The sequence below is a fragment of the Podarcis vaucheri genome (assembly GCF_965113315.1).
Source record: "Podarcis vaucheri genome assembly, chromosome: 6".
Lineage (NCBI taxonomy): Eukaryota > Metazoa > Chordata > Lepidosauria > Squamata > Lacertidae > Podarcis > Podarcis vaucheri.
In genome coordinates, this window is record NC_138764.1 from 83,924,524 (window position 1) to 83,941,505 (window position 16,982).

Consider the following 16,982-nt stretch of genomic DNA (forward strand, 5'->3'; position numbering starts at 1 on the left):
TTTTAGGGTATTTACACATGAGAAGCTAAAGTGCTTCCTGTATAGCTGCCTTGTCCAATGTGATTGCTTAGACCAGAATGTACAATTGATTTCTCTCCTACATCAGCATCGCTCACTTGGGACAGAAATAGCATCGAAGAAGCTCAAGTGTGATTTTAAGCACCTTATGCAAAAACACCCTCAGAATAGGGCTGCCAGCTGGCAAAGAAAAAGGGAATAAACATCACAATAGCCTAGCATGCTCTTGTGTCTTTAACAGCAGCTTGATCTGCAAAAATCAGCCAGTGAAACTTTTCACTTTGTGGTGTTTAAGCATGATCTACAGATCAAGCTGCTGTTTAGGACATAGGAGCAGAGACCAACATTCTTATACTGAGAGCAATCACTGGGCAGGAAGGGACGGACCCGTTAAACCTTGGATATATGAAAAGAATGCAGTCACAAAGACTTTGAAAGTTAAGAGTTAAATCCTAGAAAATACAGTACATATAAAACTGGTAAGCTTGAGGTTTTGCGACACCCACACCCTAACTTTTTTATTATCTTCAGAGCCCTGCTGAGCAAAGAACTTTTCAATATCCTTAAGCAGGGCTTGTCATTGTGTCAGTTTCACAGACAGGCTGCTAAAAGTAGGCAAACCCAGCCCAACATTTCCCAACTTGGTGCGCTCCCCATGCTGATGGGAGTTGTAGTCCAAAACATCTGGAGAGTGCCAGGTTAGGGAAGAAAGCTGACCTGGTTTTCTTTTTTAGCAGAAGTCATCCCATCTCAAGCCATCCATGACTATTGCTTCCTGGAGTAAACCTTCTGTCAAATGAGAAAGAAAGTCCCTCTCTATTCTACTAGCCAGGGCGCACGTGTGTGAATTGGAGTGAGGCGCCTGTGGCCTTTCAGATGTGGCTAGTCCGGATTTTTAAAATATCCGCCCAGATTTCCACTTCAAATGCTTCAGGCTGAAATCCTCTGCGCAGAGTGATTTGCAAGGGAGCCCTACTAGGGCAGAGCGATTCCTAGGATTGTTTTGCCCACATGCAGCCCTAGAGAGAGAGAGAGCTCCCTCCCTACCCGAGACACTTTCCACTCTGCAAGCGTCAAAGTAGCCCCTTCAACACCAAAGCATGGCAAGGGACAGACCCCTCCGTTTTCTCCCCCGGTGAGCGCGGTGGCTGCGCCTTCCTGGACTAAACCACCTTTCTCGGCAGGGGGAGAAAGGAGAAAGGGTCTGGGCTCCCGGGAGGCAGCTGGAGGGAAAGAAGTGGCGTCTCCAGATGGGCTGAGCAGACTCCCCCCGGGAGGGCGCGGGAGGAGGGAGCTGAGCGCTTGCAAGGCGCACCGAGCCAGCTGAGCCCTCGAAGTTACCTCGGCGGTCGCCTGCGCCGTCTTGCTTCCTCACCGGGAGGAGGAAGGCTAAAGGGGCGCCTGTGGGTGCTGCTGGCGGGGGAATGGGCTTCCTGGGGGCATGCTGTTGATGTCAGGGGTGGAGTCCAGCCGGAGCCCCTGAGCAGGGCGGCGGCAGCAGGAGGCGGCGGCTATGGGACAGCGAATGGGCACGGTGCTCCTACTCGTCGCGCTGGGTGAGTAGCAGCCTTCCCGGCGCAGGGGTCGTGCTTCGATTTGGAGCGGGTCCGGATCATGGAGCTCAGTAACTAGCCCAGCTGAAAGTCTTTTCTCTCCATCCCGGAGGTGCGCGCCCTCTAGTTCTAAGGGTTAGTTAGCTACCGCCTCGCATTTCTTTTGAGCCTCGGCTGTGCCCTAAGTAGGTTGCCAACTGTTTTTCCAGGCAGTGCTCCTGTGTCGTTACTAACAACAACCTTTCAAGCAAAAAATTAACACACACCCTCCTATAGAGAGGAAATGATGGGAGAAGCTTCCCCTGCTAAATGTCTGCATCTTGGGTAGTTGTTAAAGGCATAGGAGCTCAGGGCAGGGAAGTTGGCAAACTCCAGTTCTAGGCATGTTTGAATACTTGGCAGCAGCTCCAGAGGAAACATCACAATGAACAGGTCGTGTATTAGACATGTATTGCATGGCTTAGATAGCTTTGTTGGTTAGAGTGTAGTGCTGATAATGCCAAGGTTGCAAGTTCGATCCCCATATGGGACAGCCACATATTCCTGCATTTCAGGGGGTTGGACTAGATAATCCCTGGGGTCCCTTCCACCTCTACAATTCTGTGATTCTGAACTCACTTTGTAAGGTTCTGCAAATGCAGACAACCAAATTCAGGGCAGGTCACATTTCGCCTTCCACTGTAAATATTTCTCACCTACATTTTTATGCTGCCTGATCTCCAAAGAGTTCAGGGCAAAATGAATGGACCCCTTTCTGCCATGTTATCCTCACAACACCTCTGTGAGGCATGGGCATAGTGGGGGAGGCAGGAGGGCAACTGCTTCTCCCTAAATCAGGCAAATCAATAAAAAAAATATTAACTGAGGTTCTGTCCACCCACAACATAAAGTCTGTTCCCTAGCATAAATCCTAGCTATGCCGGAATAGGTTAGTTTCTAAGAGGCAGCCCAGATCCTCAGCTTGCATCAAGACCCCCAAGTCTAAGTACCTGCACACTATCAGCAACTTCATGCTGGCTCTCATATGATGCCTATTAAACAGGTCCAAACCTTAGGGAAGGAGGATTGTTCAAAGGCATTGGCTCTGAATCTGAAATGTGGGTGCCCGAAGGAGATTCCTTGCATCATGAGCTGTTTGACAGGGGAACAAACTCAATCAGAAGGAGGTAGACTGTGTTTTTAAGCAGAGGTTGGATGGCCATGCCATAGATGCTTCAGTTGTGACTCCAGCATTGCAGAGGGTTGGACTAGATGACCCTCGGGATCCCTTCCAACACTACCATTCTGTGATTCTATTAAATTACATGGATCCCCTTTCCATTTGCAGGGTACCTGCTCAGGTCATTGACTGCAGAAGCCCAGTGTGAAAACATTTACCAAGATTTATCTGACTGCATCTTAAAACTAGGAGAGAATATGGCCATCTATGAGGAAGAAGAGGAGGAGGAAGATGAAAGGGACCAGATGCAAGGACTGTATGCTGTCTGTGGGTGAGCATGCATATAACACCATCCATCCATCTATCCATCGCTGACACATCTTGCTTCCAGATTCAGTGCTACTCTCCCCCAAATCCTGTTCTCCACTGTGAATTTTGCTGTCAAGTATTCCCCAGATATTTTCTAAATACTCCAAATATAGACCTCTCCCATAATTAAGTGGGTGACTCCATATCTACTCCACATCTAGGACAGGAAAATGAGACACGGGTGGCGCTGTGGTCTAAACCACAGAGCCTAGGGCTTGCTGATCAGAAGGTCAGAGGTTCGAATCCCCGCGACAGGGTGAGCTCCCATTGCTTGGTCCCTGCTCCTGCCAACCTAGCAGTTCGAAAGCATGTCAAAGTGCAAGTAGATAAATAGGTACCACTCCGGCAGGAAGGTAAACGGTGTTTCCGTGTGCAGCTCTGGTTCGCCAGAAGCGGCTTCGTCATGCTGGCCACATGACCCGAAAGCTGTATGCCAGCTCCCTCAGCCAATAAAGCGAGATGAGCACCGCAACCCCAGAGTCAGTCACGACTGGACCTAATGGTCAGGGGTCCCTTTACCTTTTATTCCCTAGATATTCTCTAAATACTCCAAACATAGACCTCTCCCATAATTAAGTGGGTGACTCCACATCTAGGACAGGAAAATGAGACTCCACACAGACAGCAGGCACATTTTCCTGCATATCCAGGGGCACCACCATAGCTCAGTTTGCTCTGCATGCAAAAAGGCCCCAGATTCAACCCCCAGCATCTCTAGGTAGGGTTGGAAAGACACATTTAAAGCCCTGGAGAGCAGCTGCTGGTCAGTGTAGACAATGCTGAGCTTGGTGGATCAATGATCTGATTTGGTATAAAGGAGTTCTTACAATGGCTTGTTTAATATACACACGGACGTCTGAGAAAAGAGCATGGATATAACCGCTCCATCTGCTATGTGCCCGTTAGGCTGAAAGGAAGCATGTGGCATGCCTTCAGCCCAGAGAAATTGGGGTCAGGGAGCCTTGCGATTAGATGCACACATTCCAAATCTCAGTTTCCCCCTTCTAAGGTTGTTAGGATTTCTGCCCTCTTCACAGCACTCTGATGGGTAATTAATAAAGGAGAAAAAGTGTTTCCCTCTGATCCTGTTTATCCCCTCCTGGACTGCTTCAGTGGCACATGGGGCAGAGTCCCTGATAACTTTGCAACTCTTGTGGGATGCCTATAGTGTAGCCCAGGGGTGGCAGCCCTCAGGAGCTATTGTACGAGAAGGAAGAATTGGTGGTCTGAGGAGATGTTGAAGGAAGAGCAGGGAGGATCATGCCTGAGGAGATTCCGAAAAGATTGAGAGAGGAATGGGGAGCATATAGAAAAGGAGGAAGGGAGAAGGAACCACAGAGAAGCCAGCTGCCATGTTCTACCCTCACAGAGGCTTGAGGCCTCCACCAGAGGCAGAGATATGTCTGAGAAACTTTCAAGAGTGCATGCAAACAGTCATTCTTTTCAAGTGGGATTTAATCACACACACTGGCAAATTCAGGTTGCACCATTAAAGCAGATTTGGAGCTCTTGGGCAACAAACCCAGTTCTCCAAAATGGAAAACTGCACCAGAAAGTGTGGGATAACACTTGCTTTGACGCTGCAGTTTCATGTACACCATACACCTCTTGTTTCTTCCCTTCTTTTCCTAGCCCCATTTAATAAATCCTTGCTCTTGCCATCTCACCACACCCTGCTTTTACTAAGTTGTTCACTGCCTCCCCCCCCCCATTGCCTCTTTTCAATGAAAGTGGGGCTGGGGACATCTGGCATTTCCCTCCCACCCCCGAATTTGGAAAGTGCAGAAATACAGTTTAAAGGATCCTATGAATAAGGATGAAATGGGACGTGGGTGGCCTTGTGATCTAAACCACAGAGCCTAGGGCTTGCCGATCAGAAGGTTGAGGTTCGAATCCCCGCAATGGGGTGAGCTCCCATTGCTCAGTCCCTGCTCCTGCCAACCTAGCAGTTTGAAAGCATGTCAAAGTGCAAGTAGATAAATAGGTATCGCTCCACCGGGAAGGTAAACGGTGTTTCCGTGCGCTGCTCTGGTTCGCCAGAAGTGGCTGTCATGCTGGCCACATGACCCGGAAGCTGTACGCCGGCTGCCTCGGCCAGTAAAGCAAGATGAGTGCCGCAACCCCAGAGTCGGTCACGACCGGACCTAATGGTCAGGGGCCCCTTTAGCTTTATGAATAAGTTGCCTACTGAGAAGGTTTCTGCTCATCAAGATGGCTTATAAATATCCTAAAAATAAGATATAAATATAATTACCTTGGTGAGGGGTGTAGCATTGTGGTGTCAGAGGTGACATGGAGGCCGGAGAGATTTTACTCTTATTCCTCTGAGCTTTTTGTTTATTTATGAGCATCATGAAATTAGGCCCCACTTCTTTCCTTCAGAGGTGATATTAGCTGCAGGGGGCACAGATAGATAGATACCCATGTGTGAAGCTACAGGGAACCAGGCAGAGGGCCTTATTGGTAGTGGCACCAACCCTGTGGAATGCCCCCCCATCCGATGTTAAGGAGATGAGTAATTATATAGCATTTATATAGGAAATTATATAGCATTTATATAGGAAACATCTGAAGGCAGCCCTGTACAAGGAAGCTTTTAAAAGTTTAATGTTTCATTATGTTTTTATATATGCTGGAAGCCACGCAGTCAGATGGGTGGGGTTCAAATAATAAATTATTATTAATTATATTTTATCCCTCTGCAGGGAGACCAGGGGAGAGGGAGACTTAAGTTGGGATAATGACATTGGCAGAAGAAGGAATCTAGGTTGTCCCTCAGTTGCTTATCAGGATAATAGGAACTAAGAGCTATGCCTTGCATTTCTGGGATGTATAAAGTCCTCTGCATCTGTTCTTTTCCACTTATAACAATTCTATTTTTTTATCATTGCCATTGTTTTATCTGTTTTTATAATTGTATTTTCTATAGTTGTAACCCACATTGGGGCCTTATGGTGACGGGTGGGTCAGAGAGCTTGCAAGCAAATAAATAAATAAATAAAACATGTGGTAATAATTATGGATAGTAATAATCAATGAAATGCACTGATTCGGGGCAGAGGCCTAAAAAAGACACAAGTCAGTCTTGAATCCATTTGGCCTTTCCAAGGAGGGGCAGCTTCAAACTGAGAAGCTTGAGGTTAAGGTGGATATGCAGCCATTTGTTTACTTGTAATCAAATCAGGATAGATGGGAAGGCAATCAGGTACCAAAGCACCAAGCCCCTCAGCCCGGAGCAGGTCTGGGCCTGATTAAAAGCGAGCAAGGGAGATGGAAGAGATAAAAAGTTTGCTGAGATAAATGGGTGCCATTGTCCAGGAATGCAATCAAGGAAGAGGCGAAGCTCTGGGAAGGCATAAAACCAGCTAGCTCCGCAAGAGAAAAGATGTTGAGATTAGAAAGGCAGAAAAAGCAATAAATAAGAATAGGGAACCAGCAAAAGGAGAAGCCAGATTAGGGAGAGGGCAAAGACATATTGTAGGGTTGGGCAGGAGGTTAATGAAGGAGAAAAGAAAGCCTTGGAGGAGGAAAGATGAAGGGAAGATGACCTCTAAGGGGCATTGTGCCTGAATTGGAGTTTGAGCCGTGGGAATTTGTTGTTGTTGTTTAGTCATGTCTGACTCTTCGTGATGCCATGGACCAGAGCACGCCAGGCACTCCTGTCTTCCACTGCCTCCCGCAGCTTGGTCAAACTCATGTTGGTAGCTTCGAGAATTCTGTCCAGCCATCTTGTCCTCTGTTGTCCCCTTCTCCTTGTGCCCTCCATCTTTCCCAACATCAGGGTCTTTTCCAGGGAGTCTTCTCTTCTCATGAGGTGGCCAAAGTACTGGAGTCTCAGCTTCAGGATCTGTCCTTCCAGTGAGCACTCAGGGCTGATTTCCTTCAGAATGGATAGGTTTGATCTTCTTGCAGTCCATGGGACTCTCAAGAGTCTCCTCCAGCACCTTAATTCAAAAGCATCAATTATTCGGCGATCAGCCTTCTTGATGGTCCAGCTCTCACTTCCATACATCACTACTGGGGAAACCTTGGCTTTAACTATACGGACCTTTGTTGGCAAGGTGATGTCTCTGCTTTTTAAGATGCTGTCTAGGTTTGTCATTGCTTTTCTCCCAAGAAGCAGGCGTCTTCTGGGAATAGTCATTGTAATAATATTGCACGCTACCCCAATCTCTGAGCAGTTCGAGGTTCCAGGCACTCACCCAGGGTTTCTGTTTTCTTTGGAATGAGGTACAGCACAGACCGTGGTGTCTTTATGATCTATGGTTTATTTACACATATCTACAACCTGAGCCTATGATGGAAGGGTTCCCAGCATTAGCAAGAAGGTCTTGCTTCTCCCATAGCCACAGCCTTGGATTCCAGCAGAAATGAGGCATGGTTCTGTCTCCCAGCTGGCTGGCTGCCTGTTTGCCTGCAACCTTCCTTCTACCTCACACACCTTAACTCTCTGGTCTTTGTCTTTCTAACTACCAGCGAGTTGAGGGAGAGGGGTCCCACTCATTTGCTACCTGGCACAGAGCCACTTCCTTTGCTACCTTAATGGCGTGCACCTCACCAGGAAGCTAGCCCAGCTATTCGAGGAATTGAATCCATGCTGGCTCCAGGAATTAGAAGGGGGCTCAGGCATACAGCCTACCCCCTCCGAATTCATAATTATAATATTTGTTAAGAACTTTCAAGAGTTCAAAGCGCTTCACACACACTATCTAGTTACAATTAGGAACGCAGGAAGGTACCTGCCTTATAGCAAGCTGGACTTCTGGCTCATGTATTGTCTACACTGATGGGTGTAGTGGCTCTTCAAGGTTTCAAGCCGGTGTCTTTCCCAGCGCTACCTAGAGACTTTGGAGATTGAACCCTAGGATATAAGATGCCGTACAGCCTTTCCCTTTCTTACTTTGCAGAGTAAGTCAGTATATTAGCCTCCTTATTTCAAGTGGAGAGGAATGAGACTGAGAGAGTCAAACTGGGGACTTCCTATTGGTAGTTCAGTTTCTTAATCACTGCAAGCAAGCAGTGTGGCTCAGCCACACACCAGATTATTGCTGCTGTTTTTAAACCCCACTTTCTAACTCTCTGTGGTACAGTGGTACCTCAGGTTAAGTACTTAATTAGTTCCAGAGGTCCGTTCTTAACCTGAAACTGTTCTTAACCTGAAGCACCACTTTAGCTAATGGGGCCTCCTGCTGCCGCCACGCCGCCAGAGCACGATTTCTGTTCTTATCTTGAAGCAATGTTCTTAACCTGAAGCACTATTTCTGGGTTAGCGGAATGTGTAATCTGACGCGTATGTAACCTGAAGCGTATGTAACCCGAGGTACCACTGTATAGCTAAAGGGAAGCTCTCGTTCTCCGTAGGAGTGATCCCCAAGAACTCCCCCCCCCCCACTTTTGCTCATTTTCTTAGGAGAATTACCTCACTGAGGCAGTAATGTAAAACTTTGTATCTGGGCCATACCACTTTAGATTGCAGGCAACGGTTCCCATGGTGATGGTGTGAGGTGATTTAATTTGTTCAGATGCAACCCTAACTGCACTTACCTGGGAGCAAGCCCCCCCTTTTTTTCACAGTAAATCAGTACATAAACAACAACAACCTATACAGAATCAACCATGTTTTAAGGATTAGGAAATGGATCCAGACCAGGGCTGTATACATATATTTAGTGGTTCTGTGTGCTTAACCTGTACACATGTGAAATTTAGTACTAAGCACATCCAGCACCTAGAAAACCTCAACTTTTATTGAAATTTCTAGCCCTTAAAAGATTATGAAGTTGGGTCTGAAAATGTGTCCACCACAAAGGATGAAATATCAGATACTATGGGGAAGGCACATTTTACTGGGTCAGAAACCAGGGCTTCAGCACTCTTCCTATCCGTATCTTTGCCTCTTCTCATGAATTGGAGAAGCAGAATTAATGAAGCAAACTATATGAGCATATGCAAGCCTTAATTAACCTCCTTTATACAGACCATTGGATTCACATTTTGTTGATGTGGAGTTAGGCTTTCTTGTTTTGTTTTGCTTTAATGCAGAATACACACAACCTATCATTGTGCTGCAAGGCCCAATGTCATCCTGGATATGCCCTGCCATTCTTTCCTGCTATAATGGAATTAAAACAATACTGTCTTCCCATGATGTTCCTGTTCCATGTTTCTCTCCCTCTGCTAGTGAGAAAAGGCTGGTCAGTGACAGATATGGAGATCATAACAACTGATGCCTCAGAAAGCAGCCTGCTATGAAATTGATTGTATTTGTTGTTTGGTTTTAGTTGTGCAACATTCCCCCAGAGTCCAACGCTGACAGGTCATGTGATTATGGCCTGTGTTTGTGAACAGATGGAGGCTGCAAAAAGTGAGGCATGCTGGGGATTGTGATTACCCAACTGAGATGGGGAAGGGTGGAGGAGAAAGAGTGAAGAGAAACAAATACACACAAAAAATGTCCTTCAAAGTAGACACTTCAGTTTTCATGCCTCGCTCTTCCTGTCTTTGTTGAAGTCAGATAATTTTAAGCTGCTAACTCACTAAATTTCTCCTTTGCCCCCTGCAATTATGCTGTTGCAGGTTGCAGAGGCAAGGCTTGTTATAAGGCAAAATGAGTTTACCTTGTTTGGCAGTAGCTTCTCTCATTATCATCTCAGGACATTTATTCTGCCACAATAGTTCTATTTAATGAGCTCTTTACAGCTGGCAGTCAGATAAGTGTTCTCTGAGATTTTATGCACACAGACACACACACACACCAGCCTTGTTTCATGATTGTGTAAGGATGCCTTGGACAAAAGATGCTTTTCGTATAACCAGGGTCCACTTTGGGCGAAATGTTCCACTTATGTGAGAAAGACTGGTGGGTTTTTGGTGGGTGTGTTCGGCAACATGTCATTAATGCAATAGTTGTGCATTAGTGATGGATTTATAGTGGACCATCCACACATTCAGCTTTATTAGATATTCAGTGACACTTCCCCAATGTTGCCACCTTATTGCTGTCTGGGGAGGCACTCTTGTGCAATAGCACAACGAAAGTGGAGCAAATACCTTTGCACATTTGTGGTTACAGGATAAAGTTACAAGATTCCAGCTGGACACTACAGGACATGCACCGATTGCAAATAAAGCAGAATGTCCACTGAGAAACGATTGCTGGGGAAACTCAGCCAGATGAGCGGGGTATAAATAAATCACCATCATCATCATTGCAGGCACAAATAGCACTGAAAGTGGGATCACATATAACCTCACTGATACAATCATGGGCACAAATAATGATGAATGCACAGTAAAAAGGACATCTGAAGGGACCCATTGTAACATTACAATCAAACATTTCCAGAAGGAAAATGTTTCAGCAAGGCCAGAAAAAAAGATACAATTCACTTTCACAGTGCAGCTATTAAAGTAACAGCCTAGCAAGGGAGTACAGTCAGGACTCTGTCCTATGTCCTGCTTCCGCCCCCTTTTAAAAATCCATTACTGTATAGCTCAAGCTATTTAGTCTGGAATCCATATATTCATTGGAAGAACTGAAATTGGTTAACCAACAATTTAGCATGCACCGTTTTGAGCGCTTGTGGTGGGCGGGGCCAGAGGCAAAAGTGAGTGGAGAAACTGATGTAAATTTTACATGGTAGGCTAGTTTGTGCACTTACACACCCCTCTCCATCCAACAGGAGGCATTATCAGCATTCAAAGACACATTCCAGCCAGGCAAAAACACTCAAGGATGGTATGGAGCAGGGCCAGCTAGAGAGGGTGGCTGGAGAGGAGATGAGGCCTGCAGAGAGGTTTGGAGGACCACATTCATTCCCACGGCCTGAAGGTCTCCACACTTGAGCTAGATCAACCTTCTCAGGGTATCCTATCCTGCTTAGGCATCCTGAAATTTGGTTCTTTCAACATCCATCCTAATGTTTCTCATGTAGGCTGCATTCGTATGCACAAAAGCAAAATGTTAGGTATCCTAGGAGTTATTCAGAAGAAGAAGAGTTTGGATTTGATATCCCGCCTTTCACTCCCCTTCAGGAGTCTCAAAGCGGCTAACAATCTCCTTTTCCCTTCCTCCCCCACAACAAAAACTCTGTGAGGTGAGTGGGGCTGAGAGACTTCACAGAAGTGTGACTGGCCCAAGGTCACCCAGCAGCTGCATGTGGAGGAGCGGAGACACGAACCCGGTTTCCCAGATTACGTGACTACCGCTCTTAACCACTACACCACACTGGCTCTATTCAGGAAGGACTGACTATGGAAGAACTTGTTCCTATGGGGATAAATTTGGCACAGGGATCATGAATTCATCTTGGTAGTGAGTGTATCACAGAAGTGCTGCTAGACTTGGATTGTCCCTTTTTTCTTCCTCTAAGGTGGACAGACTCACATTGAGAAGGCTGGAACAGTGACTACTCTGGTCATAACCAACCAACCAACCAAACCATTCAGGGTTTTTGTCAGGGGTGGACAACCTCTTTGAGCCAGTGAACATTTGAGTGCCATGGGTGCCAGTCACAAAAATGGCTGGCATGGGGGTGTGGCTTTACACAAAATGGCTGCTGTAGGAAGCATTAGAGAGGCCAAGCCAAAGCAAACAGGAATTGAGCAGAAAGAGCAAGAAGCCTTTTGCGGATTGTGGATTTTTGAGGGGATTTTTACTGAAACATTTCATGGGTCCCTTAAGAGCTACTTGTGAGCACCCTCAGGCACTGCATTGATGATCGTTGCTATATGTTCTACTTTACAGCTAAGATAAAAAAATTCCTTCCAGTAGCACCTGTTTACAGATAAGCAATTTCTAACTGTGACTTCTTTGTTTTATGAAAAGAAACTAAGTCTTCTCTTTCTCCTGCTGCAGATATTGGGAAGAGTTTCACACCTGTGCCGTGGCTGCCCTTTGGGAGTGCCAGAGGGAGGCAGCAACTATCTGGGAGATGTTGAAAAAGGAATCTAGGAAAATCAAATTCCAAGGCAGCCTTTTTGACCTCTGCGCCTCCAGCAACTCCCAGAATTTCAGCTCCTTGCAGATTCCATCTCTTTCGCTGTTAAGCATCACTTTGATGGTCACGTGGCTTAATTTATAAAGGGAACCACTCTGCACATATGTACATATATTTATTTCCAGATCTTTGATAAATACTGTTAGGGGTTTTGTGTTTGTTTAGTGAATGCTTGGTTACATTATAAATATGGAGGGAAATCCACTGCATTTCCCAGTGATCTGGGTTGTCAAGAACAAGTCTGGCAAGTGTTCCAGTGTGACTTTGCCCACGAGAAGTTGCTTGTGAATCTCAGTTTTAAACCACTGAACTTGGAGGAAATGGCAGCACAAGCAAAGGGCCACCTGCTTTCCTTATTTTGGTCTGGTGTTTTGGATGTTCTTTGATAAAACTACCAATCAAACTATTGTGTCGATCTCTTCCCACACCTACACAACCATTCCTAAGGACAGTATCCTGGACAACCTCCTAGAACAGTAAATATTAGGGAACTAAAAGGGGCAGTTTGAGCTCTTAGAAACGATCAGGAACAGATTTTCCCAGAGAAACAAATTCTAATGGTTGCGTTCCATCTCTGGAACAATCCCCAAAATCTCTACTGACACTCTGCCGTTTTAATATGCTAATCAGGTTACACACCTGTTTGATTTATCAAGGTATTTTTTGGACAAATTATTGCACAAGAATTATGTTGGATTGTGGTTTCAGGTACTGATCAAGAGCTCTAACCTAAAGCTGGTGGATAGAACCTCAGGGCTACATAAGAATATATGGATCAGGCCACGGGCCTTCTAGCATCTTGTTCTTACACTGGCCAGCCAGTTGCCTGTGGGAAGCCAACAAACAGGACCTGAGGGGCAAAGAAGGAACTCATGCTGGCTTTGCACACATTTACAAGGGATCAATGTAAACTGTCAATCCTCCTCCCGAAAACCACTTTTTCTTCATTTCCCAAGATGTGATGCAAGAAAAGAGTAAGTGCTGTCAGCACTTCTGAAAATGAGGGATATGTTTGAAGGTGTTTGAGGTTGAGAATGATCTCCTGCAATTCCAGCCCTGTTAGCAGAGTAGTTGTGTGTACCATACCTGTTGCTCTAAGACCCATTTGAGTTTCTCCACCTCTCTAGCAGAGTGTAAACCAGCAGTGGAAAGCCTCAAGCGTATGAGCCTAATTAGGCCTGCCGAGCCTTCTTGTCTTCCCTTCCAGATGCAGCTTGAATGGCAAGGTTTCAAAGGAAGATTGGCGTTCAAGCCTTTGAAATATTGACTTCAAGCCGCATCTGCAAAAGTGCTCCTGATTCTTCCTTTGAAGTGGATTCATCTGACATCATCTGACATCAAGCCCCCTGCTCATGTGGCAAAGTGTTCCACAGTGTGTGTATGAGTTTTGAATCTAGCCTGCTGGCCAGATCCAAGCCCCACCACTGGTGTTAACCATGCTCGCCAACCCGCCAGCCTCCAGCCCAATTGCTTGTAGCCCCTTCCACACTCCATCTATCAATTTGTAATGAACATATGAGTCAGGCTATTTCCCCATTTGGCCCAGTATGGTCTACTCTTGACTGGCAGTGGCTCTCTAGGTTCTCCAGAAGCTTCTCACCACCTGCTACCAGGACCCTTTAACTAGAGACAGCATGGGTTGACCTAAAACCTTTGGCATGTAAAGCACCTGCCCTGCTCTTAACCCAAGGGCTTTCCTCATTTCTGCCTGCCAATTTGGCATAGCTATTACAGGCATAGGAAGAAGGCTAGAATGTGGGTGGGGATTGGTGACAGTCTCATTCTGAGCATCCTGCACAGCTACAAAGTGCCGATGGCCACTGCCAGCTGAGGACTAGTGAAAGATGGTGAGAGCAGCCATGTTTGTTTATTCACGCATCTCCTCATCCATGTCTAAAGCAGCATCTGCAGGAAACCTGGTTTTAATCACAAAAGGCACATCCAAGTCAGGGGAGCAGAACCCTCTCCTCTTTTTCCTCCCTGCATGGTATTGACCCCAGTGCTTTTCTCCCCAGCCCAGCTCACTCACTGTGTCAGAGCTCGGCTAGGAGAAAAGTGCTTAAGAACATAGGAGACCCACTGGATCAAACCCAAGCCTTCTCTAGTCCAGAAATCCTGTTCTTACAGTGGCCAACCAGATGCCTATGGGAAGCCCCAAAGCAAGACCAGGGCACACGCTGACTTGTGACTCCGAGCACTCAGAGGCATAGCACTTGTGACGCTGGAGGTAGTACATAGCCATCATGGTTTGTAGCCATTGGTAAGCTTTAGCCTCCATAAATTTGTCTAACTCCCTTTAAAGCCATGCAAGTTGGTGGCCATCACTAGATCTTGTACTTGCTTCAAGAATGCAGTGAAGGAAGGAAGGAGAGAGGGTGAGTTCCACTCCCCTCAATCAGACATAGCTTTTGTTGTGAAAAGCTGATAGCTTGCACACAAACTTTAGACATCGTGGGCTAGAGACATGTGAATGAAGAAACATGGCTTCTCTGTTGCGCTTGGCTTTAAAAGAGCAGAAACAGGAAGACACCCTGGTTCCATCCATCTAAGCCTATCCTCCAGAGACTTTTTTGTGGAGGGTGGGGGACTTCTGGAATATGACACTGCTTAGCATTGTATTTCTACAATATTATCTCTTGCTCTTAAAAATCCTGCTGTGGCCATTTACACTGTCAAATGTCCCGTCTCACTTTCCCTAGAAATTAAAGCTCAAATCACTTGGCTGGGCAAGGCTACTCCCTGTCTCTGATTCCCCCCCTCCCCCTGGACAAAATTTAGCTCGAGTTCACTGATGGATGATGCACTAGAAGCAGCTGTTGCAGAAACGCTCTCTGGGAGCAACCCCTCAAGTGCCTACATCAGACCAAGTTCATTAAGAAAAGGAAGCCATCTGCCGTTTATTTGCTCTGTGGCAGGGCAGAGGATAACTGCTCTCACTTTCTTATGCACACAAACACATAGGAAACTGGGCTTCACAGGATCAAGATGACAGAAAACAGATTCACAGAACAATCCTATATATGTCTAGTCAGAAGTAAGCTTCAGAACTCAAAATCATTTAGGAACGGGCTGGCACCCAGGTTTGTTCTGCATGAAGCAGCAACAAATATGACAAGGATAAATTAACTCTCCTATATGTATACGACATAGAAATGGAAGTATTTTCCTTCCTGATTATAGAACCATAGAATTGCAGAGTTGGGACCCTTAGGGTCATCCAGTCCAACCCCCTGCAATGCAGGAATCTCAACGAAAGCATCCATGACAGAAGACCATCTATTTTTGCCCACAATCTGAGCAGCTACATGGTTTCTTTTTCACTTGTGTTCTTTCTCTGAAAACATTCCTGCATGCCCCCATTTCTATCCCTGGAGTCTTCCCTACTGGCTCTGAGGAACATTTCCTTGAGTGACATGGCAGGAAACATTCTGTTTGGTTCTTCCAAGGAACATCTCACAAAGTTCCAGTCTGATTTTGATCTTTCTCTTGACATTTCTCACCACCATTTACTGGCAAGGCAGAATCTGCATGCTCTTCAGGAAGAACAAATTGGAGAATGTTCAGCAGTGTGGGAAGGTATTATATGTGTGCTGAGAAAAGTACTTTATACATGTCTTTCTTTTTGAAAGTGTGGCAGAAACATGATATGGCAGGGGTGTCCAAAGGAGAAACGAAGGTAGGAGACCAAGAATAACTGCAATCATGTTTTTCTGCTTACGCCACTGCTTACCCACAGTAACAGAGTTAATGATAACCAAATGGAAACTATAGTCTGATTCTCTCTCACTCAAATGCACACATATTTCATTTTCCCAAAAGAACAAGTTTCTAGCCCTCCTGGTTGCAAAGATATGCTTGAGCATGTATATGGTCAAAATGCATGCTGCAGTATCCAAAAGTCAGAGGACTGGTTCAATATGATTGTTAGTGACTTGGGAGCAGCGTGTCTACCACTGTCTATAATCCCTTGCCCCTTTTCATGACATGCAAAACTAAACAAATTATGCAAAATGCTTAAAATGGCAGAATTATACAAAATATTATCTGTATTTGCTGTTTACAGACATTGCAGAATCCAGCTTTCTGTGGTGTTGAATTCTGTAACTAAAAAGGCACACAGCCCTGCATACAAGTTCCAATTAGCACTTGAAGCAGATTTCAGGTTAAATGGCTGGGTATGAGATTTCGAAAATGAGAGCTTCCATAGGCTTTGGAGTCCCAGCATGCATCTGTGCATTCTGCACAATGCCTAGTCCAGCTCAACTGGCCTGCAATGTTTTAGATCTGTATTAAAAGCGGGGCTTTTCCTTCTCTCCCCTGCTTTGAGTGTGTTGACCTTTCAGCCAAAGAAACAGCAGGAGCAGGAAATGCTTCTGGCCGGGGCCCTAGAGAGCCACTACCTGGCAATACCATAGTAGCTGGATTCTGTATAAGCAGTAGCAACTGATGTGATAGCACAGAACTGCCCTTCCTAGCCTGCTGCTGCTGTTGCTGCCACTTACCCTAGCAGGGGTGGGACAGGACAGTGGAGCCAATCCTGCACTCCCACCAGTCCATCCACGTGCAGTCCTAACCTTGCCAAGACCCTGTGGTGCCCTGCCCCATCTAAATAAGCTGCAGTGATGTCAGGAGGGTGGCTCTGGAGGTCTGCCCCACTGCATTAAAGCGCTGTCAGAGAAATGCTAGACTGCAGCTTTTCCTATCACATAATAGCAGGCTCTAGAAAGTAAGCAATGCCATCTAGTGGCAAAGTGGCAATAGGCAACTGTTACTGAACACAGTGTGTAGCAGGGAAAGTAAATGTGTGGAGCTCTGGATGTGGTTAGACTGCAACTCCCATCAGCTCCAGTTGAGTATTATGGGAAATGGACTCCAGAAACATGA

At 46.0% G+C, this 16,982-nt stretch overlaps 1 protein-coding gene across 1 annotated transcript; it reads left to right on the forward strand.

Annotated features, from left to right (window-relative positions):
* The first annotated feature begins 1,360 nt into the window (after positions 1 to 1,360).
* On the forward strand, positions 1,361 to 12,501 carry LOC309534326 (neuritin-like). Its single transcript, XM_082226591.1, has 3 exons — positions 1,361 to 1,574; positions 2,899 to 3,061; positions 11,957 to 12,501. Exons 1-3 carry the CDS (start codon positions 1,532 to 1,534, stop codon positions 12,180 to 12,182), a joined length of 432 nt encoding a protein of 143 aa, XP_082082717.1. The 5' UTR covers positions 1,361 to 1,531; the 3' UTR covers positions 12,183 to 12,501.
* The last annotated feature ends 4,481 nt before the right edge of the window (positions 12,502 to 16,982 follow it).